Source organism: Salvelinus namaycush, chromosome 12 (assembly GCF_016432855.1).
Source record: "Salvelinus namaycush isolate Seneca chromosome 12, SaNama_1.0, whole genome shotgun sequence".
Lineage (NCBI taxonomy): Eukaryota > Metazoa > Chordata > Actinopteri > Salmoniformes > Salmonidae > Salvelinus > Salvelinus namaycush.
Genome location: NC_052318.1, coordinates 34,989,214 through 35,012,058, shown reverse-complemented (window position 1 = coordinate 35,012,058; position 22,845 = coordinate 34,989,214). Strand labels below are relative to the sequence as shown.

Genomic DNA, 22,845 nt, shown 5'->3' with positions numbered 1-22,845 from the left:
AAAAATGAGATGACAGGTCTGACAAAGGTGTGAAGAGTTGGTGAGGAAGTGAACACTGACTTTCCTACAAACAGCAGAGAAGAGAGAAGTGAGAGAGCTGCTGAGAGCTGAGTTTAATCCATGTCTCACAATCTCCTTTCACACGGTCACACCTCTGTTCTCACATAGACACACAAGTGGTTTGTAGAAATATAGTGACTCAAGGAGATACCAATGAAATGTCACATGGCACGTGCAATAATATACCATTCCGTTATCTCTTCAATAAAAGTGGTGAATAATATTATTAATGTATTTTATTGAAGAGATAACACAGTGGTATTACTGAAAGCCATATGCATATTCAACAGTCAGTTTAATTATAATACTTTTCCCCCTGACTGCTGCCATTTAGGGTATGTAGGCTACAGTGTAACCAGTCTTCTGTGGCAGTATGAGTTGACTGTCCCTGTTGTAGTACTGCATGAGTTAACCTCTCTCTCTCTCTCTCTCTCCCACTTCACTCTCTGTTACTCTGTCCCATGTCCCCACACAGAGCATGCTCAAAACACATACCGTGTGAGTTCGGACGGCTCTCTGTGGGTGACGTTCGCCAGCGGCATGGAGGTGACCCTGAACACGGAACCCCACATCTCGGCGGGCGTGGTCAACCCCACAGTGGGCAAGTGTAACATCACCCTTCCGGGCGAGAATGCTTACAGCGTCATCGAGTGGAGGCAGAGAAGAGACCAGGCGAAAGGGAACTACACAGCCTACGAACGCAGGCTCAGGGTAAGGAAGAGACAGAACAGACTGTGTGAGCACAATACCCCTCACCATATGTTTTGTGTGGGAGGACTGTCTACATGTGGTACAATACAACAGTGTGTTGAAGGTGTTACTTACAGTACAGCAGAACGATTGTCTCCCTACGGGACTTTGATGACTCTTCCATAACACTATAGGTCATGGTAAATGGAAGATATACAGTGCCTTCAAAAAGTATTCATACCCCTTTTTTTCTCACCCATCTACACACAATGACGAAGTGAAAACACATTTTTGTAAATATTTGCACATTATTCTTTTTAAAATTCTTCAAGCTCTATAAAGTTGGTTGTTGGTCATTGTTAGACACCCATTTTCAAGTCTTGCAATAGATCTTCAAGCCAATTTAAGTCAAAACTGTAACTAGGCAACTCAGGAACATTAAATGTCGTCTTGGTAATCAACTTCAGTGTATATTTGGCCTTGTGTTGTAGGTTATTGTCCTGCTGAAAGGTGAATTTGTCTCCAAGTGTCTGTTGAAAAGCAGACTGAACCAGGTTTTCCTCTAGGATTTTGCTTGTGCTTAGCTCCATTCCGTTTCTTTTTATCCTAAAAAACTTCTTAGTCCTTGCTGATGACAGACATTACCCATAACATGATGCAGCCACCACCATGATTGAAAATATGAAGAGTGGTACTCAGTGATGTGTTGTGTTGGATTTGTTCCAAACAGAATGCTTTGTATTCAGGACATAAAGTACATTTATTTGCCATGTTTTTCTGCAGTTTTACTTTAGTGCCTGATTGCAAACAAGATGGAATATTTGTTCTGTTCAGACTTCCTTCTTTTCACTGTCATTTAGGTTAGTATTGTGGAGTAACTACAATGTTGATTATCCATCCTCAGTGAAATAGTGAAATCCCTGAGTGGTTTCCTTCCTCTACGGCAACTGAGTTAGGAAGGACGCCTATATCGTTATAGTGACTGGGTGTATTGATACACCATCCAAAGTGTAATTAATAACTTCACCATACTGAAATGGATTTATTCAATGTTTGATTTATTTTTATTTTACCCATCTACCAAAAGGTGACCTTCTTTGCGAGGCATTGGAAAACCTCCCTGGTCTTTGTGGTTGAACCTGTGTTTGAAATTCACTGCTTGACTAAGGGACCTTACAGATAATTGTATGTGTGGCATACAGAGATGAGGTAGTCATTCAAAAATAATGTTAAACACTATTATTGCACACAGAGTGAGTCCATGCTACTTATTCTTCCTGAATTTATTTAGGCTTGCCACAAGACAGCTTTTCATTTGTAATTAATTAGTAAAAAATAAATAAACTTAATTCCACTTTCACGTTCTGGGGTATTGTGTGTAAGCCAGTGACGAAAACTACATTTAATCAATTTTAAATTCTGGCTGTAACAACAAAATGTGGAAAAAGTCAAGGGGTGTGAAAACTTTCTGAAGGCACTGTACGTACAGTTGAAGTCGGAAGTTTACATACACTTAGGTTGGAGTCATTAAAACTTATTTTTCAACCACACCACAAATATCTTGTTAACTATAGTTTTGGCAAGTCGGTTAGGACATCTACTTTGTGCATGACACAAGTAATTTTTCCAACAATTGTTTACAGAGGTTATTTCACTTATAATTCACTGTATCACAATTCCAGTGTGTCAGAAGTTTACATACACTAAGTTGACTGTGCATTTAAACAGCTTGGAAAATTCCAGAAAATGATGTCATGGCTTTAGAAGCTTCTGATAGGCTAATTGACATATTTTGAGTCAATTGGAGGTGTACCTGTGGATGTATTTCAAGGCCTACCTTCAAACTCAGTGCCTCTTTGCTTGACATCATGGGAAAATCAACAGAAATCAGCCAAGACCTCAGAAAAAAAATTGTAGCCCTCCACAAGTCTGGTTCATCCTTGGGAGCAATTTCCAAACGCATGAAGGTACCACGTTCATCTGTACAAACAATAGTACGCAAGTATAAACACCATGGGATTGCGCAGCTGTCATACCGCTCAGGAAGGAGACTCGTTCTGTCTCCTAGAGATGAATGTATTTTGGTGCGAAAAGTGCAAATCAATCCCAGAACAACAGCAAAGGACCTTGTGAAGATGCTGGAGGAAACCTGTACAAAAGTATCTATATCCACAGTAAAACGAGTCCTATATCGACATAAACTGAAAGGCCGCTCAGGGAAAAGAAGAAGCCACTGCTCCTAAACCGCCATACAAAGCCAGACTACGGTATGCAACTGCACATGGGGACAAAGATTGTACTTTTTGGAGAAATGTCCTATTTTTGTTTCAGACCAGAAAACTGTTTGGCTATAATGACCATCGTTATGTTTGGAGGAAAAAGGGGGGGCTTGCAAGCCGAAGAACACCATTCCAACCGTGAAGCATGGGGGTGGCAGCATCATGTTGTAGAGGTGCTTTGCTGCAGGAGGGACTGGTGCACTTCACAAAATAGATGGCATCATGAGGGAGGAAAATTATGTGGATATATTGAAGCAACATCTCAAGACATCAGTCAGGAAGTTAAAGCTTGGTCGCAAATGAGTCTTCCAAATGGACAATGACCCCAAGCATACTTCAAAAGTTGTGGCAAAATGGCTTAAGGACAACAAAATCAAGGTATTGGAGTGGCCATCACAAAGCCCTGACCTCAATCCTGTAGAAAATGTGTGGGCAGAACTGAAAATGCGTGTGCGAGCAAAAAGCCCTAGAAACCTGATTCAGTTACAATAGCCATGTCAGGAGGAATGGGCCAAAATTCACCCAATTTATTGTGGGAAGCTTGTGGAAGGCTACCCAAAACGTTTGACCCAAGTTAAACAAGTTAAAGGCAATGCTACCAAATACTAATTGAGTGTATGTAAACCTCTGACCCACTGGGAATGTGATGAAAGAAATAAAAGCTGAAATAAATAATTCTCTACTTTTATTCTGACATTTCACATTCTTAAAATAAAGTGGTGATCCTAACTGACCTAAGACAGGGAATGTTTACTAAGATTAAATGTCAGGAATTGTGAAAACTGAGTTTAAATGTATTTGGCTAAGGTGTATGTAAACTTCTGACTTCAACTGTATAGACATGACTTGCTCAAATATTATGGATCTCTAGAACTTTTTGGTGGAATATTTTTAGATTCAGACAGTGAAATTGGGAAATCAATTGTATCCCAGACTTCATAGAACATGCACAGAGGGAGATACGATGATGATGACTGTCAGAGAAAGGAGGATAACGAGGGAAAGACTGCAGAATGTTTGACTTATTCCTCCTACCAATTAGGATGAAATGAAATAAAAGCATTTATCGCCCATTTCTAGTTGAGCTGAGGCAGATAGGGAACATTCAGCTCCATTACTGCCTGTCTGAATCGCTATTTCTAGTGATGGTGAAAACACTAATTTACCATCACACTAAATTCTTTTAAAGCTCGGTGTCGAATCAGCATCACAGATCTGTTTTTTAAACATAACATAGATTGTATCACTCTTATCTCCGGGGATAGAACCGTTTTCCAGTCAACAGATCTAGTTTTGTTACTCGGAGTAACGACTGTACCACTCACTCACCTATAATTTTTGTCTCTCACCATCCCCAGGCTCACAACAGAAACGTGCTGTCCATAGACTTTAACCAAGCCACACGAGTAGGCAAGATCTATGACGACCACCGCAAGTTCACCCTGCGGATCCTCTATGACCAGATGGGTCGTCCCATCGTCTGGTCTCCCAGCAGCAAGTACAATGAGGTGAATGTGACCTACTCTCCAGCGGGCCTGGTGACCAGCATCCAGAGGGGCAACTGGTCAGAGAAACTGGAGTATGAGAATGGGAGGGTGGTCTCCAGGACATGGACCAATGGGAAGATATGGAGCTACACTTTTCTGGAGAAGGTATTCAGTTATTTGCTAGACGTGATTTATCCGGAACAAATTGTTTTAGTTTGTTCTCTGTATGGATATGAATGAAGTGGCAGTCTGTAGCTCAGAGCATTAATCTACTTCTGTTTGTGTGTTCTGCAGTCGGTCATGCTGCTGTTGCACAGCCAGCGGCGGTACACCTTTGAGTATGACCACACGGACTACCTGATGTCTGTGACCATGCCCAGTATGGTGCGTCACAGCCTGCAGTCTATGCTGTCAGTGGGCTACTACAGGAACACCTACAGCCCTCCAGACAACAGCGGAGCCTCTGTGATCCAGGACTACAGCCATGATGGCCGTCTGCTCCAGACTCTGTACCTGGGCACGGGCCGCCGTATCCTCTACCGATACACCCGCCAGTCCCGCCTGGCAGAGATCCTGTACGACACCACCTTGGTCACCTACACCTACGAGGAGACCTCCGGGGGGGTAAAGACCATCCACCTCATGAACCAGGGCTTCATGTGCACCATCCGCTACAGACAGACAGGTACCTCAATACAGACCAACCTTCTAGCTAACTGGATGGGGAATAGCATGTAATTACTATACAAACGAAGACAAGCCGGTTAAACCTCAGTAATAAAGTATGATCCTCACATAACAAAAAGAAGATAATAAGATGGATTCTAAATGATTGGGATGCCATAAAGGAGCTTATTGATTTTAATAATGGAATGTATTATGACAGGTTAATGTAAGAAATAAAACCACAAATGGTTGTGCCTCTGCAGGAGTTTAAGACAATAAGCCATATAAGCTATATTAGATGAGGAGGCCTTTAGGCATAGCTGAAGATGATCCTTCATTGTGAGCTCTAATCACTATAAGCAATTCTGATAATGCTTTATGTCAGACTAGACTTAAAGTTTGACATATAAGTCTGCTTTGAGAGATTGAGTATACCACCATGAAATACACTATTAGCACCTCTTGAAATATATCCTCTGGCATATGGCCCCAATAATTAACCCATGAGAATGATATATCCTATTCAGTCTGCTAAGTTTAAATCTATTTTTGGGAGCAAAATCCATGAATGTCTCCAGAACTCAGTAGGGATTTGAAATCCCTATAAAGCCAATGTGGAATGGCACACTGATTATATAGGGCACCAAATCAGAACCCATTCTGAAGAGATGGAGATTGGGAGTGCTGCTGTGCACTGATGAGCAATTTCCTCAGCTTCACAGACTTCTATTCTGTCCTTTTTTTAGATGTACATGTCTCGCTGTTGGGGGTCACCAGACTCTGCCAGTCTCTCCCAGTCTCCATGCTAGGCCCCCTGCACAAATCCACCTCGATTTCCTTCTAACGAATTGACGTGAACATGTTCTTAATAGCATCCCAGGTCCTCCACTGGCTGGCCACAATAAGTCTGATTTGAAGCTGAAAGCAGAGAGAGAGGGATGATGGTAGACGAGAGCATGAATGAGAATCCTTGAGAATATATAGCCTGGCTGGTTGATTTGGCTGGCTCAATTATGGACTTTTACATGCTGGTTTTGATATGGTGTACACTACATTGCCAAAAGTAGGTGGACACCCCTTCAAATTAGTTGATTCGGCTATTTCAGCCACACCCGTTGCTGACAGGTGTATAAATCGAGCACACAGCCATGCAATCTCCATAGACGGACATTGGCAGTAGAATGGCCCGTACTGAAGAGCTCAGTGACTTTCAACGTGGCATCTTCGTAGGATGTCACCTTTCCAACAAGTCAGTTCATCAAATTTGTGCCCTGTTAGAGCTGCCCCAGTCAGCTGTAAGCGATGTTATTGTGAAGTGGAAACGTCTAGGAGCAACAATGACTCAGCCGCGAAGTGGTAGGCCACACAAGCTCACAGAACGTGAACGCCGAGTGCTGAAGCACTTAGAGCGTAAAAATTGTCTGTCGGTTGCAACACTCACTACCGAGTTCCAAACTGCCTCTGGAAGCAACGTCAGTCAGCAAGCAACGTCAGTGTAAAGCTCGCCGCCATTGGACTCTCGAGCAGTGGAAACGCTTTGAATCACCCTTCACCTTCTGGCAGTACGATGGATGAATCTAGGTTTGGCAGATGCCAGGATAACGCTACCTGCAACAATGCATAGTGCCAACTGTAAAGTTTGGTGGAGGAGGAATAATGGTCTGGGGCTGTTTTTCATGGTTCGGGCTAGGCACCTTAGTTCCAGTGAAGGAAAATCTTAACGCTACAGCATACAATGACATTATAGACGATTCTGTGCTTCCAACTACGTGGCAACAGTTTGGGGAAGGCCCTTTCCTGTTTCAGCATGACAATGCCCCCGTGCACAAAGCCAGGTCCATATAGAAATGGTTTGTCAAGATCAGTGTGGAAGAACTTGACTGGCCTGCACAGAGCCCTGACCTCAACCCCATTGAACACCTTTGGGATGAATTGGAACACTGACTGCGAGCCAGGCCTAATCGCCCAATGTCAGTGCCCGACCTCACTAATGCTCTTGTGGCTGAATGGAAGCAAGTCCCTGCAGCAATTTTCCAACATTTAGTGGAAAGCCTTCCCAGAAGAGTGGAGGCTGTTATAGCAGCAAAGGGGGGACCAACTCCATATTATTGCCCATGATTTTGGAATGAGATGTTTGACGAGCAGGTGTCCACATACTTTTGATAATGTTGTTGTATGTACTGTATACCTTCATTAAAACGAATTGCTTATATTTCACTTACTTTGATGTTATATAGATTACACACTTTATCACTTCAATAGTGTAGATAACAATTAATTAACCTTGTGCACACCTACACTAAGTATCAGACTGTAGGCCTTTTTTTTGTTGCTCTGTGAGTTCCTGAGCAGCTTTGAGATCCAAATGAAGGTATTGAGCATGCTGTTAGAGGCCTTTACAGAGCTGACTGGGAGAATGAATAAGCCCACATGAATTAACTGCCATTCAATTGCTTCGTCATTCAATCTGCAATTTCAAGCATGACAGGTCAACAGCCTCCAACTTAATTTGCAGTCACATAATACTATCACCATGTAATATTCATCTCCTAAGGACAGAAGTAATTAAAATGTCTTTCATTCTGCTTTAGTTAGTTCAGTCTAAGCAATATTATGTGCAACCCATATGGGTGTGAACAAAGCAGTTTGATAACCTGGATTAGTATTGGTAGTCTTCAGGCATCTCTGCTCTGCTATTGATGATATGTATGGCTTCAAACTTTGAAGAGCTGCTAGAGTCATGAACATACATTTTATAATTACTCAGATATGACGTTTCATTGTTTTTTAACGGATAATGGTGATTATTCTCCCCACAGGTCCTCTGGTTGGGAGACAGATCTACAGGTTTAGTGTGGAGGGCCTGGTGAATGCCAGATTTGACTACAGCTATAATAACTTCCGGGTCACCAGCATGCAGGCCATGATTAATGAAACCCCTCTTCCCATTGACCTTTACCGTTATGTTGATGTGTCAGGAAGAATTGAACAGTTTGGGAAATTCAGTGTCATAAACTATGACCTCAATCAAGTGATCACTACACACATCATGAAGCACACTAAGATATTTAATGCCAACGGACAAGTGATCGAGGTCCAGTACGAGATCCTGAAGTCTATTGCCTACTGGATGACAGTGCAGTATGACAACATGGGCCGCATCACTATCTGTGACATCAGGATTGGTGTGGATAACAATATAACACGCTACTCATACGAGTATGATGCTGATAGTCAGCTCCAGGCTGTGTCGGTGAATGATAGGCCACAGTGGCGCTATAGTTACGACCTCAACGGCAACATTAATTTACTGAGTCATGGCAACAGTGCCAGACTAACGCCGCTGCGCTACGACTTACGAGACCGCATAACACGACTCGGAGAAATTCAGTACAAAATGGATGAAGATGGCTTTCTTCGCCTGCGGGGCAATGTCATGTTTGATTACAACTCCAACGGGCTGCTTGCCAAAGCGTTTGACAAAGTGTCAGAGAGGAGTGTTCACTACCGCTATGACGGTCTGGGCAGGCGGGTGGCCAGCAGGACCAGTGACGGCCAGCAGCTGCAGTACTTCTATGCCGACCTGACCAAACCCACCAGGGTGACCCACATGTACAACCACTCCAGCTCTGAGATCACCTCGCTCTACTACGACCTGCAGGGACACCTCATCGCCATGGAGCTGAGCAGTGGGGAGGAGTACTACGTAGCCTGTGATAACTCTGGCACGCCACTGGCCATCTTCAGCAGCCAAGGACACATAGTCAAGGAGACGCTCTACACCCCTTACGGAGACATCTACCAAGACTCAAACCCTTCCTTTCTGCTGATCATCGGGTTCCAGGGCGGTCTCTATGACGCGCTGACCAAGCTGGTCCACCTGGGGAGGAGGGACTATGATGTGGTGGCCGGGAGGTGGACCACTCCCAACCATAACCTGTGGACGGAGCTCAGCATCAACCCCAAGCCTTTCAACCTCTACTCCTTCAAAAACAACTACCCGGTTGCAGAGTTACAGGATGTCACCAAGTTCACTACAGGTAAGATTAATGTTGATGAGATCCACTATATGTTCCTTAGGAGATATACACTGCGTGCATAATTATTAGGCAAATTATATTCCTCAGGATTACTTTTATTGTTGAACAAACACAATGCTCTCAGTCGATCCAAAATGTTATTGAACCTCAAACCTGAATGTTTAACAAAGGAAAAGTGAGTTTTGTCTTTCTCTGGGGAATATATAAGTGTGCACAATTATTAGGCAACTAAATTACAAAAATAATTTCTCCCAACTCACTTGTTAATTCTCAATTTTTTTTGAGTAAGTGTAACAAATAAGTAACACAAAATGACAATTAAATAACATTTTTGGCCTTTCAAAAATATTCAGTGACCAATATAGCCAGCCTTCTTTTAAATAACTGCCATGAGCCTTCCATTCATGGAGTCTGTCAGTTTCTTGATCTGTTTCATGATCAACTTTCGCTGAAGCAGCAACCACAGCCTCCCAAATGCTGTTAAGAGGTGTATTGTCTTCCCTCACTGTAAATCTCACGTTTGAGAAGGGCCCACAAGTTCTCAATAGGATTTAAGTCAGGTGAGGAAGGGGGCCAGGTCATTATTCTGGCATCTTTGAGGCCCTTGCTGGCAGGCCAAGCAGTGGAGTACTTGGATGCATGTGATGGAGCATTGTCCTGCATAAAGATCATGGCCTTCCTGAATGCTGAGGACTTCTTCCTGTACCACTGATTGGAGAAAGAATGTTCCAGAAACTGGCAGTAGGATGGGAGTTGAGTTTCAGTCCCATCTTCAACCCGAAAAGGTCCAACTACCTCATTCTTAATGATAGCAGCCCATACCAGTACCCCTCCTCCACCTTGCCTGACTCAAAGTGGTGCCCTGTGTCCATTACTGATCCAGCCACGGGCCCATCCATCTGGTCCATCAAGAGTCACCCTCATTTCATCTGTCCATAAAACCTTTGAAAAATGTCTTCAGGTATTTCTTTGCCCAATCTTGACGCTTCAACTTGTGAATCTTATTCAGTGGTCGTGTTTCAGCCTTCTTGACGTTGGCCATATCTCTGAGCACTTGACACCTTGTACTTCTGGACACTCCAGGTAGGTTGCAGTTCTGGAATATGGTGGCACTGGAGGATAATGGGTTCCTGGTAGCTTGACGTTTAAGTCTTTTGCAGTTAATTTGCGCCTTTTCTTCTCCATGCGTTTTTTGCGCCCCGGGTGACTATTCGCAACAAAACGTTTGATTGTCTTGTGGTCACGCCTCAATAGTTTAGGTATTTGAAGAGTGTTGCATCCCTCTGAAAGGCATTTTACAATTTTTAACTTTTCAGTCTCAGTTAAATCTCTTTTTTGGCCCATTTTACCTGAGATAATGAAGCTGCCTAATAATTATGCACACCTTGATATAAGCTGTTATTCACTTTCGCTTTCGTAATTACACAAATACATATCACCTGAAAATGATTACATCCAATAAGCATTCAAGTTGATATGGTTTGGAGTTGGAAAATGTGCATAGAAATAATGATAAGAACAGAATACTCACCTTTCTAATAATTGTTCACGCAGTGTAGACAGATATTTAGACAGGATGGTTTCAATTGTGTTGCATGACAAAAGCTCAAATCCAATGTCCTGTCATTGACTCCTCGAAACCTTCTGTCTCCAGACATCAGCAGTTGGTTGCAACTGTTTGGGTTCCAGCTCCACAACGTTGTCCCTGGTTACCCCAAGCCAGAGGTGGAGAGCATGGAGCAAACCTATGAAATGATGAGGACTCAAACCAAGACACAAGACTGGGACCCTAGCAAGGTGAGCTAAACCTAGACTAGGCCTAGTCTAACAGAGCCTAATCTCCAGCCATGTATGGTCCTTAGATATTAGATGACCTGAAAATCCTTATTATCATTAGATAACCATCCCATGTGTGTTTGTCTGCCAGGTTCTGTTGGGTATCCAGTGTGAGCTGCAGAAACACCTAAAGAACTTCATCTCTCTGGACCGACTGCCTATGAGTAAGGTGACTGGTCAGCTGGGGGCGTGGCATGGCCGGAGGCCCCGCTTCTCTGCCATCTCCTCCATCTTTGGAAAGGGTGTCAAGTTCGCCATCAGAGATAATGTTGTCACCACCGAAATCATTGGGGTTGCAAGTGAGGACAGCCGGCGTGTGGCAGCAGTCCTAAACCACGCGCTGTACCTATCCGGCCTGCACTTCACGGTGAACGGTCTGGACACTCACTACTTTGTCAAGCCCGGCCTGCTGGAGGGGGACCTGGGAGTGGTTGGCCACAACGGAGCGGGTCGCGTCCTGGAGAACGGCGTCAACGTGACCGTGTCCCAGATGACGACAGTGGTGGATGGGAGGACTAGGCGCTTCGCTGACATCCAGATGCAGCACGGGACTCTGTGCTTCAACATCCGCTACGGGGCCACAGAGGAAGAGGAGAAGGAGCATGTGCTGGAGGTGGCCCGGCAGAGGGCGGTGGAGCAGGCCTGGGTCATCGAGCAGAGGAGGCTGGAGGAAGGAGAGGAGGGCTCCAGGCTCTGGACAGAAGGAGAGAGGCAGCAGTTGCTCACCACTGGACAGGTTCCCGGCTATGACGGCTACTTCGTGCTCCCCGTGGAGCAGTACCTGGAGCTCTCTGACAGTGCCAACAACATTCACTTCATGAGGCAAAGTGAAATAGGGAGGAGGTAACAGCGGCATCGTGCTTCACTACTGCTGTGGGTTCCCCTTCACCAAAGACAGTCTGTTTTTAGACACAATGATTTGTTGTACCGTTTTTTCTAGAATGATGACGATAAATATCAAAAAAAAGACAACTGCCTTTAAGTGACAAATGATGGTATTTTGTTTCACCTGTGTTCTGATTGTTTTGTTTCTTCTGAGAATTAATTGATCATTTGAAACTCTTGACGGTCTTTCATTTTGGAGTTACTTGGCTAGCTTATGTAATTTGACCTACTTTGTAAGCTGTTAGATATGCTGAATCTGAGATGACAGACTCCGTATCAAGTTCATTACCATATAATTAATCTTTATACATACTGTATCTATAACAGTGTAGTGAATTGCTGTCATTTCAGTTTATACAGTGCATATCTGTCTGCGATCTCTTGAGAAATGGCAGTGACAGCTACTGTCTTCGTTTGTGACTATGAGACTCACTGGCATCGGGAATTTTGCTGCTTTCTGCGTATTTAAAGTTCTGGTGGTACAATGGAGTAGATTGTGTGGGTTTAGACACATGACATTGTATATAGCAAGTGCTTTAGCGAGATACAAGTGCTTAACTTAATAATGTGTTGTTACTGATTATTAATCGTTAATCCTATCAATAGAATTGATCACTGGAGTTACACAGAGCAACAGGAAAAAGTATTCATGCTGAAAACCTGTACAGTACAGTTTACTTTTTTACAAATTGCTTATTGTAAAATATCATGTATTATCTGGGTGGAGCTTGTGCCTTTCTGCTCTTAAAAAAACTTGGAAGGATGACAATTTAATCAAAACATCTCCTTCCATACCATGAAAAGTGTTATTATTTATGTACTGGACTAGAATCCTTATGGACTGGAGCTTGCAGGGCAGACTATAGTGCCCTATGCAAAGTGCTAAATCATAGTGTAAATGTTACAGAAAACCTCATATTGTAATTCACAGATATTACATTCATTGTACCTTAATATTCTGATGCCATTACAAGGCACTCCTTCCCAGTCCCTGATCAGTTATATCTGAGCTAGCAAGTCAATTGGCAGACAGTGCAGTAGATAAGTCTCTGCCGCCAATGTGAAATCCAAACGTCACAAATTAGTTGTGTAAGAATTGTACTGAAACGATGATACGTTTGTAAAGAATGTCCATACATCTAGGAGAAGGCCCACTTACAGTTATCAAGTGGGTAGTATAGACTGTACATATCAGAACAGGGTGAAAAGCAGAAAGAGAATAGAACAAATTCACAGTGGGTAGCTTACAAGAGTCTGACTGTGCACTAGTTACGGGTCAAATGTAGTGAATGTGGAGGAGGATTTTTCAAAGAGAAATGCACACATTGAGTAGCTGTTTAAAACAGATGAAACGGTCTGCAAACATCCATTTTTTAAAATATTTACTCAACATGTATTTTGTCTGTGCTTAATTTACTACAACAAAGTCACATTGTGTTTCAGCATGTCATTCTTCTGTAAAAAGATTGCAAGTACTGTATGCCGTATGCCTCGGCGTCTAGTATTCCACCAAAAATTTGAGGAAATTAGATGTGCATAACATTTCACCATCTTCACAACAGCTGAAATATTTTGAATGCAGCCCCAATTAAACAAGCCTTAGTTAATCAATAGTTTACTCAGTCCTTTGAAACATCTAAGAATCCTCATTATTTCCTATTTCCAAAGACAAACTTTCAAGTCTGGGATGATATTGAACTATTTATTATTTATACATTTTTGGCTCAGAGTATGACCTGTTTGGAGCTGGAGAAGAAGGATTTAAAAAGTGAAAGGTTGTCCAGTTATCCACCCTCACACATTACCCATATCCACAATTTGGTTGTATTGTTAAGGATTTTTTATAATTGGGATGTGTATGGTTTGTGTACTGACATTTGTTTTCCATGCTTCTCATACAGAAATGAAACATTAACACTGTGGAAAAAGGCTGAACCTAAAGCATGGAGTACAAAGACAAACACCCTATATTCTGATAATCACTTTAATACTGTCCAGTTCATCAAAAATATCATTCTGTGCAACCGTATCTGTTGTTTTTTTACTTTAATTCTCATTGGGTTGTATTGCAAAAATGAATTGTATAAAATATAGGCTATATGGTATACTATATAACATATTTTGGGTAAATTAATTGATAGTACTCCATATAATTAATAATGCTCTGCCCATTGGTGTTCATATTGATGATACTGTCTCAGTTGGGTAACTCCGAGAGCGAAGACAGTGTGATTGCCAAGATACATTTGTATGGTATGAAAACACTGATATCGCTTGATTGCATTTTCTACTCTGGGCTTTGACCAAGAGGCATGCATTTTCTGCAAGTGCTCCAGGAAGTGGGTGTAAATAATGAGAAGAAGTTAATATATTGGGTGTGGAAAGTTCATATTTAAAACAAGGTACTTTGAAGGTTTGACTTTTAATAAATAAATGTGCAAATTCTTTATCCATATGTTTTGATGTTGTTTCTTTCATTGTATTATGAAATAATATGAGTGTATTCAGTGGTTTAAATTGATAGCTGTACCATGAAAATAATCAAACACAGAAATTGTTTAAATTGAATCGTTTCACCGTTTTATATATATATATTGTTGTCAAAGTTTGTATCTTTGAAGAGGAGCCATCATCTCATAGGTACTGCTGGTCAGTGTTAGTGTGTTGGTTTTCCACAGGGTAGAGGAGGGGCATCGTCAGATGGATTTCCAAAGGCAGCTATCAGATTCCTTATCGTCCCGAATAATCGTGTCTGTACTCTACACTCCGTCTGAAACACAGAAACGCCTTATCTGTTCATTCAGTTCAAGTCAGGATAATTTGCTATTTCCAAAATAACTATGAGGTTTTGTCACTAATACCACATTAACGTGTTAGAATTTTGTATATTCTGTAGCGTTTTGAGGCCATACCTCCTAAGGGACGTGCTTTCTATAATTGGAATGTAAGAAAATGTGTATGAATGTACAGTATATTGTTGTAATTCATGTGTTCCCATGTGGTAATCTACTGCTAACCAATGGATATTGATATCATGTTTATTATTTCTCTTTTCTCATCTCAACTTTCCAGGACCCCTCCTTGATTTGGAACACTGTAGGTATAGACATCTTTGCATCTTTCAGTGAAAATAGCTGAAAAATATGATAACAGCAATTCAATGAAAAGTGATTAAGTGTAATCGTACTGTACAGTACATTACAGTCCAATATTTATGGTATTCGGTAGTCTGTGTAAATTGGACTCAAATTAAATGGAACAACCCGTCTGTATGAGCATGAATCAGAAAGATGGAAACACAGGTGCGTATTTGTCATACAAAAAGGCATGTCATATCATCCATCTGTTGTTTTCATTCTGTAAAGTTGTTATCCCCCGCCTTGCTGAGAAATGATGCGTTTTCGTCACAACAGCATTGATTCAAATGTGAATTTATAGCTAAAGTCAATCAAAATGGCAATAACTAAACCTACGATGGATCAACAATACTGTTCAAGTACTCACAGAACACATAGGCAGTAGGTATTGGCCTCACTCTCACTGTCTCGGAGTAGATGGCTCCCATCTTTCCCCACTGCACCCAGGATCCTCTCAGTAGTGGCCTTGCTGATAGCTCCATGGTAAACAGACACATGCTCTATCACACTGAATGAAGCCTGCCATCACTATGAATGGTTGTTACTGCATTGTCTGAACTAGAAGCACAAGCATTTCGCTACACTCGCATTAACATCTGCTAACCATGTGTATGTGACAAATAAGATTTGATTTGATTTGAACAGCACTGACACACAATCGGTATGGTAGTATTTACAGTACGGTAGCATCTACAGGAAATCATATATTCTAAGAGGAAAGAAAAGATCACACATAGGCTTACAGATGTAGGATCTTAATTTGAGCCAGTTTGCTACAGCAGGAAAATAATCCTGCAGCAACAGGAAATGTGAATTCTAATTCATGAAAAGAAGATTGCAGGGGTTGACACATTTTTAGAAAGGGAAAATCAATCTGAAATTTCAAAGTGGAAATTACAAACTTCAGAAGCCTTCTTAAACCTCAAACATGTCCAATACACTATACATTCTCATGCAACACGGTGATCCAATTAAGATCCTACATCTGTACTCTCTGGTCATTAGGAAAACACTTCAGGAAACAGTATTGAAGTACAGTACCAGTATTTACATGAACGTCACCTTGATTTGTTTTTCACTATTCTGTTCATTGTAATATTCAGACCATATTAGTTGATAATATGATGGGTCTGGATGAGTTTTAATAACTAAAACTACAATTTGAAGTAAAAACTACGCAATTATCAATCAGAGAGAATTCCTTTGCACCTGCAGTTATCAAACCCAGCCACAGAGTGGCAGTAGAACTGCCTATATCAATGCTTGTTACTCAGTCTATGTCCTTGTCTCCATTACTGTTGCAAACAGAAATGTCAGGAGAAAAAAAACAGCAAGTTTTGATTGTATGACAAACAATCAAATGCATGTTCAAATTGCTACAATGTGATGAAAACTCAACTCCTGGCTTTCCCATGTTCAACTTGAGCATGGCCTTAACTGAATATATGTTTTGTTTTCACACTAAGAAGACTACCATTACTGTCTGGCTTTCATTATTCTGTTATATCAAATGAAGAGTGACTGGAAAACATATAATTCATAGCATATCTTGATAAGGGTTGTACATTTGACACAATACAATGTTAATTATGGTTCAAGAGACACAAATTATACAGTTCACAGTAGATGTTTGCATGGACCTTTTCTTGCCGTTTAGAAGGCTCTGTGTTCATTGACATTTTTGTTACTTATATACAATAAAAACAACATACACATATTACATTATTGTAACTAGTACAAAGGCACATACACTGTAGTTGTATATTTCACACACTTATTATCACACTGACCTGTGTATCTCAGAAAACATGACAGGTTTACCCAGCACATATACTGTAGATTTGGTGATATAATATCCCTTCCCCCTAACATGAGCTTGGTGGCATGGGATGTTAAACTGACATTTAAATCTATGTTTATATTCCCTCTGTCCAGCCTGCAGGTTGTCCCTAATTAGGAGTAGATAGGGGGGTTAACGTCCCCTGGAGACTAGGCCTGGGGGTCAGTCAGGATCCCCGGTGTCAACTGTTACACATCTGACAGACAGGCCTCTCATAGTCCTGCCATGTAACCTCCCTAGACTAGGGGCCCCTACTGTGTTGGTCCAGAGTCTCCAGTGGCCCTGTGTCCTTGAGGTCGCTGAGCTTCCTGGAGAAGGAGCTGAGCCTGGTGCTGATGGAGTCTCTCTTTTGGGACAGCCTGGGAGCCTTCTCCTCGTACAGCCGCCACAGCTGCTCCCGGAAGTGGTTCCCCACAAAGCAGTAGAGGAAAGGGTTGATGGCGCTGTTGGAGAAGCCCAGGCATAGGGTGAAGGGCATCAGGGTAATGATGGCCTGGCGCACCCAACAGCTGTGCATCACCCCCAGGGTGCTCAGGACGTCCAGGAAGGTCAGCACGTGGAAGGGGAACCAGCAGACGAAGAAGGCCAGCACCACAGCCACCACCATCTTCATTACGCGGTCCAGGTTGCTGGAACTCTTGTCCAGGCTGGGCTGTCCCCCCAGGAGGTGCTTCCCGATGCGGCAGTAGCAGCTGGCGATGACTGTGAAAGGCACCAAGAAGGCCAGGATGTTCTTGGTCAGGGCCAGGCCTGGGAACCAGTAGGGCTGGATAGGTGGGTAGATGAGGACGCAGGCCGTGACCCCCAGCTCCTTCAGGTGGTAGGTGTCTCGGAAGGCCATGGTGGGGATGGTCATGAGGCCGGCGATGGTCCAGATCACACCGCTGACCACTCGCGCCCGACACAGGTTCCTGCTGCACTGAGACTGGAGGGGATAGACAATGGCTCTGTATCGGTCCACACTCATACAGGTGATGAAGTAGATGCTGGCGTAGACGTTCAGGGAGAGGAGGCAGCCACACAGCTTACACATCAGCCCACCAAACATCCAGTTGTAGTCAAAGGAGTAGTAGACTGCCCAGAAAGGCAGGCTGATCAGGAACAACAGATCTGAGAGGGCCAAGTTTACAATGTAAGTGTTGGCCACTGTTTTACGGTTGGACTTTTGACATAACACGAACACCACCAAGATATTGCCCACGAAACCAAGGACAAAGATGACACTGTAGATGGTGGGGATCAGCTTGTTCTGATGCAGCGAGGGGGAGATGGAATCACATGAGGAAGAATTGATCATTAGATCTTCTGACGAGTTGGTGGCCATTGAGAGGTTAGAGTGTGTCGATGCCATGGGTACTCTGTGTCCGTGATTGCTTTTACAGCCAACTCCCACTAAGGCCTGTAAGATTAACATAAAATCAGCAACATTTTAAATTAGAGAAACAAAGTCTCCTAACAAAATCAAATATCTGTAACCTAAAATACATGCACTAGTTGCAATAAGTTTTGTAACTAAAACACAATGAGACAGTTTTGGCAAGCATGGTAAGAAATTGCTCAATGTTAGTAGACATACAGGGTGGGCCAACTGAAGAATGAGGTGTTCTCAGCCAAGACTGAATATATTACATTCTGATGACAGCCAAATATTTTTGTGATAATAGCCGTATGTAAAATAATCGTATTATAGGGTGTTATTCTGTATTTTTCTAGCCCCTCTAACAGCAGATGTACGAATCCCCAAACACTTTTCATTGTCATTTTGTCCTGAACCTAATGGAAAAAGAAATACATTTGTACAGCCCATTTGGGACTTGCTATTTGGACTGCGTTGTTTTGAGAATATGTATTGGATAGTCCTCCTCTGTGCAGGCTCCAGGCTGGAGTCCATCTGGATAGTGTTAAATAGGAGGAGACAGAAGGAACATGTGGTCGGTTGTTTTAGAGGGCTCTGGGGGTTCTAGGGTTGGACATAATCCCCTCTCCAGTGTCCCTTTGCATGAGAAACTCCCCTACATGCAGTAGTCTATGCCAATGGTTCCCAAACTGTGAGGAACTCAGTCCGGCTTTAAAATCACTCTTGAAAGTTGTAATAGTAGAATGCACAAGGTCCAATTTCGAAATTAGGTAGTGATTCATCAGTTCTTCTTGTCATGTCAGTCATTGCATACCTTATAAAGCTATTTATAACTTGTCAGAAATGTCCAGAACAACTAGACCATGTCAGCTAACGTTTTTTTATTTAGGTTTTTTAACCCATAGATTTTGTTGTAATTTTTTGGTCACTCTAACACATGAATACACAGAATTGAGAGAATTGCATGAAAATGTGCGTTAAAACTACTCAATTTTCTTTGCACCCCATTACAAAATGTGTAGAATTGCAGGAAATAAGCTTTAAACCTGCCAAATTCTGTCCACCAACAAGAGGGGGGTGAACAGTTTGTGTCATAAACAGTGCTTGTGCCCATAGAAATAGACGTGGCGCACACACGCAGAGGGTACGCGGGATGTTCCCCAATGCTGGAAGGGGGTCCCCAAGTGAAAAAGTTTAGGAACCCCTGGTCTAAGCAACCAGCAGCACATGCAGTATAGAAAAGTAATGCACGTTGCATAGCATGGTGACTGGCTGGCTGCTGCGATCCCTCAGGAGATCTTTTAAGATCTTCCTTATTATAAAAAAACATTTTGTATTTGAAAGTGTGATAAAAGTAGAGCAACATTAATAAGGTGATTTGGATGGATTTTCATTACCTTTATTCTATCTGAAAGTATTGTACATGTATGTAATATATTTACATTTATATCTCAATATTTATTACATACGTAATACACTGAGTGTACAAAACATTAGGAACACCTTCCTAATATTGAGTTACACCCACTTTTGCTCTCAGAACAGCCTCAATTCGTCAGGACATGGACTCTACAAGGTGTTGAAAGTGTTCCACACGGATGCTGGCTCATGTTGACTCCAATGCTTCCCACAGTTGTGTCAAGTTGGCTGGATGTCCTTTGGGTGATGGACCGTTCTTGATACAAACGGGAAACTGTTGAGAGTGGAAAAACCCAGCAGCGTTGCAGTTCTTGTGGCACTCAAACCGGTGTGCCTGGCACCTACTACCACACCCCGTTCAAAAGGCACTTAAATCTTTTGTCTTGCCCATTCACCCTCTGAATGGCACACACACACAATCCATGTAAAAAAAAAAACATTCTTTAACCTGTCCTCCCCTTCATCTACACTGATTGAAGTGGATTTAACAGGTGACATCAATAAGGGGTAATAAATAGCTTTCACCTGGTCAGTCTATGTCATGGAAAGAGCAGGTGTTCCTAATGTTTTGTTCACTGAGTGTCAATTGAAACTAATATAATTGGAGGAGGTACTGTAGATTCAATTTATCACCAAATATAAATAATTAGTCACATTGTGTATAGAAAATCGAATACTTTCGGTGTGTTATGTATCATTAGTTTTACATATTGAAAACCATTAATGGATGTTATATAAGTAATATCACAGTTCTACTGTATCAACTTTAGTGTGACAAAACGTTCTAGCAATATGTTAAACTTTTAAACCTGTGAAAGGAGTTCTTAACAGAGTAGTTCAGCTCTTGAAATTGAGAAAAACACTCAAATATTCTCTGTAGGGTTATTTTAAAATACTCTGCACTAATAATGAGGCTAATAACAGAGACTTAAAGTATAATAGAGAGCATCATTTTGAATACTGATTACATACAAGTTTCCTCTGCAATAAAATTAGAATGTACAATTTTAATTAATCCCTTTGATATAATTACACTTTCTTTCAAGATAACATAAAAATGACTATTTAAAAATCTCAAAGCCACTATAATGTTCACATAAAGTCGATTTACCTTATATCTTCTCCTGTTCAGTGAAAGTTAGTCCCGTGATGTGTTTGCCTGAACACTGGCTGTATGAAGACTTGGTTCTGTGGTTTTTATGTCCTGGCCCATAGGGAGTCATCCATGTCTATGAAAGAGGAACTTGACCACATGCCAGCATTATGGGACAGGCCAGGCATTCGTCACTCCTCTATGTCCCGCTCCCCTCATAAAAACAAGCTGACGTCTAGAGACATAGTACAGGGGTACTTAAAGGGACAATCTGCAGTTACTACATACATTTTTGGACTTTTAAATTAATGATATAGACCCATTGATTCTTGAAGAATATAACTTATGAGCTTAGCTCCACTGTCGTACCCCATCAGAACCTAAAATATAAACTTGTTTTACTCCAATGTTTGCAAACAATGTAAATGTTAACAAACACTGTACAGCCTCAAATCATGATTAAAACTATACTTTTGATATCATGGATGGTCAGTCCTTCTATGCATAGCTCTGCCCATGAGTTTGGGAGGGGTTACATTTCTCCAGCCCCATGCCTCAGCTGTTTACCAAATCAGTGGTGGAGTGGCTACTTTGTTATTGTTCGAACTGCAGATTGCCCCTATAAATCACTGACATGGTTTTAGTTTGGATTAGCACCTCATACACAGGCTCAGTCCAAAACTCTTCTATCAGAGCTCAAGAGAATCTTATTGGGGGTGCAGAGTGGACGGTGAAAATGTCACACATTATATAAAAGAACAGTTAGAGCTGTTCTCTTCAACCTACAACATACACAACACCCCATGTGCTGCTGATTTGATTTCCCTAAAAGAGGCCAGTCCAGAATTGAACTGCATGATGAAGGATGACGTCAATTGCAAATCATCTTGATTGCTGTAAATCATATTGATTGCTGTAAATCATATTGACTGCATCTTGAGTATTATGGTGTCAAAAGCTTAATAGAAATTACAGAAATTACAGCTCTGAAATTACAGAAAATTGAGCATTATGATTATTTGATTTGTAACAATACACAAGAACCCTCTCAAAGGTGAGCGGTGATTGGGTAAGGTGCTGCCAGACTAGATAACGTTGTGCGATCAGTAAGGAGATTAATCATCCAGGTCTACTGTTGAACAGTGTAGTGTGACAGCCTGGTCTCAAAGACTAGATGTAACATAGTATATGTAAATCCTGGACACTGAAATTAGTATGATTTGTTATGTGTGGTATGGTTACATAAAACAGAAGGTTACTTAAGGCAAAAATGAAAGTAGGGTGTTTGGTCAGGGTGGATGGGCTTAAAACACGAACGTCTAGCAACCCCAAGGTCATCAATGACAATTTTATCTAATTAGCAACTTTTCAACTACTTACTTTTATTTAGCTCCTTTGCGACAACATAGCATGTTAACTAACCCTTTAACCCAACTCTTAACCTTACCCTTAACCCGTAGTCTAGCTAACGTTAGCCACCTAGCTAATGTTAGCATTAGCCACCTAGCTAACGTTAGCCATAAATTGTAATTTGTAACATATACATTTAGCAAATTATCATATTGTATGAATTGCAATTCGTAACATCATACAAATTGTAATTCATAACATATACAAAATGGATGATGAACATCCACAAATGAATACATACCATACCATAACATATTACACTAATTGGAGTGTCCCGGTTTACATTTACTATACTACATCTACCCCTGAGTCCAGGTTGAGTGCGGTGGCTGAGGTATGGAGGGAGAGTAGTGACCTGGTGTCAGGGTAACAGGGAGGATATCTGTCCTGTAGATCTCATTACAGCCATCTCTCATTAGGATTAGGGAGGATGTAGACATTACTCACCTCCCTCTCAGCCAGCCAAGAGTCAACAAGTTCATGTTGCACTTCAAAGAGGATGGAATTCCAAACCTCCTCGTATGCATGAGAAACAAGCCGAGCCAGATGCAAGTGAGGTGGTGGTATCTTTAAATATCCAAGTAGCCTACTGAAGATTAGGTAGAAATTCTCAGAAAGATCCACGTGGACCTAAATTATATGATAA

The 22,845-nt window shown here is 41.7% G+C and overlaps 2 protein-coding genes across 3 annotated transcripts in view; one reads left to right on the top strand and one right to left on the bottom strand.

The window, feature by feature from the left end:
• Positions 1 to 14,398, top strand: part of LOC120057509 (teneurin-1-like) — a 137,558-nt gene extending 123,160 nt beyond the window's left edge. The window contains exons 26-31 of the mRNA XM_039006108.1: positions 536 to 771; positions 4,388 to 4,681; positions 4,811 to 5,201; positions 8,002 to 9,222; positions 10,877 to 11,019; positions 11,150 to 14,398. Of these exons, the coding sequence (XP_038862036.1) occupies positions 536 to 771; positions 4,388 to 4,681; positions 4,811 to 5,201; positions 8,002 to 9,222; positions 10,877 to 11,019; positions 11,150 to 11,905 (3,041 nt within the window). The 3' untranslated portion in view covers positions 11,906 to 14,398. The remainder of the gene's footprint in view (positions 1 to 535; positions 772 to 4,387; positions 4,682 to 4,810; positions 5,202 to 8,001; positions 9,223 to 10,876; positions 11,020 to 11,149) is intronic.
• On the bottom strand, positions 14,347 to 20,961 carry agtr2 (angiotensin II receptor, type 2). 2 transcript variants are annotated; one of them, XR_005477884.1, is made up of 3 exons: positions 20,808 to 20,961; positions 15,448 to 18,319; positions 14,347 to 14,713 (listed from the first exon to the last, which is right to left on the bottom strand). XR_005477884.1 is itself a non-coding variant. In XM_039005642.1 (2 exons), exon 2 carries the CDS (start codon positions 18,269 to 18,271, stop codon positions 17,162 to 17,164), a length of 1,110 nt encoding a protein of 369 aa, XP_038861570.1. In that variant the 5' UTR covers positions 18,272 to 18,319; positions 20,808 to 20,961; the 3' UTR covers positions 14,347 to 17,161. The 2 variants fall into 2 exon arrangements, 1 of the variants encoding a protein (XP_038861570.1); XM_039005642.1 differs by having other exon boundaries at positions 14,347 to 18,319.
• Positions 20,962 to 22,845: the final 1,884 nt, after the last annotated feature.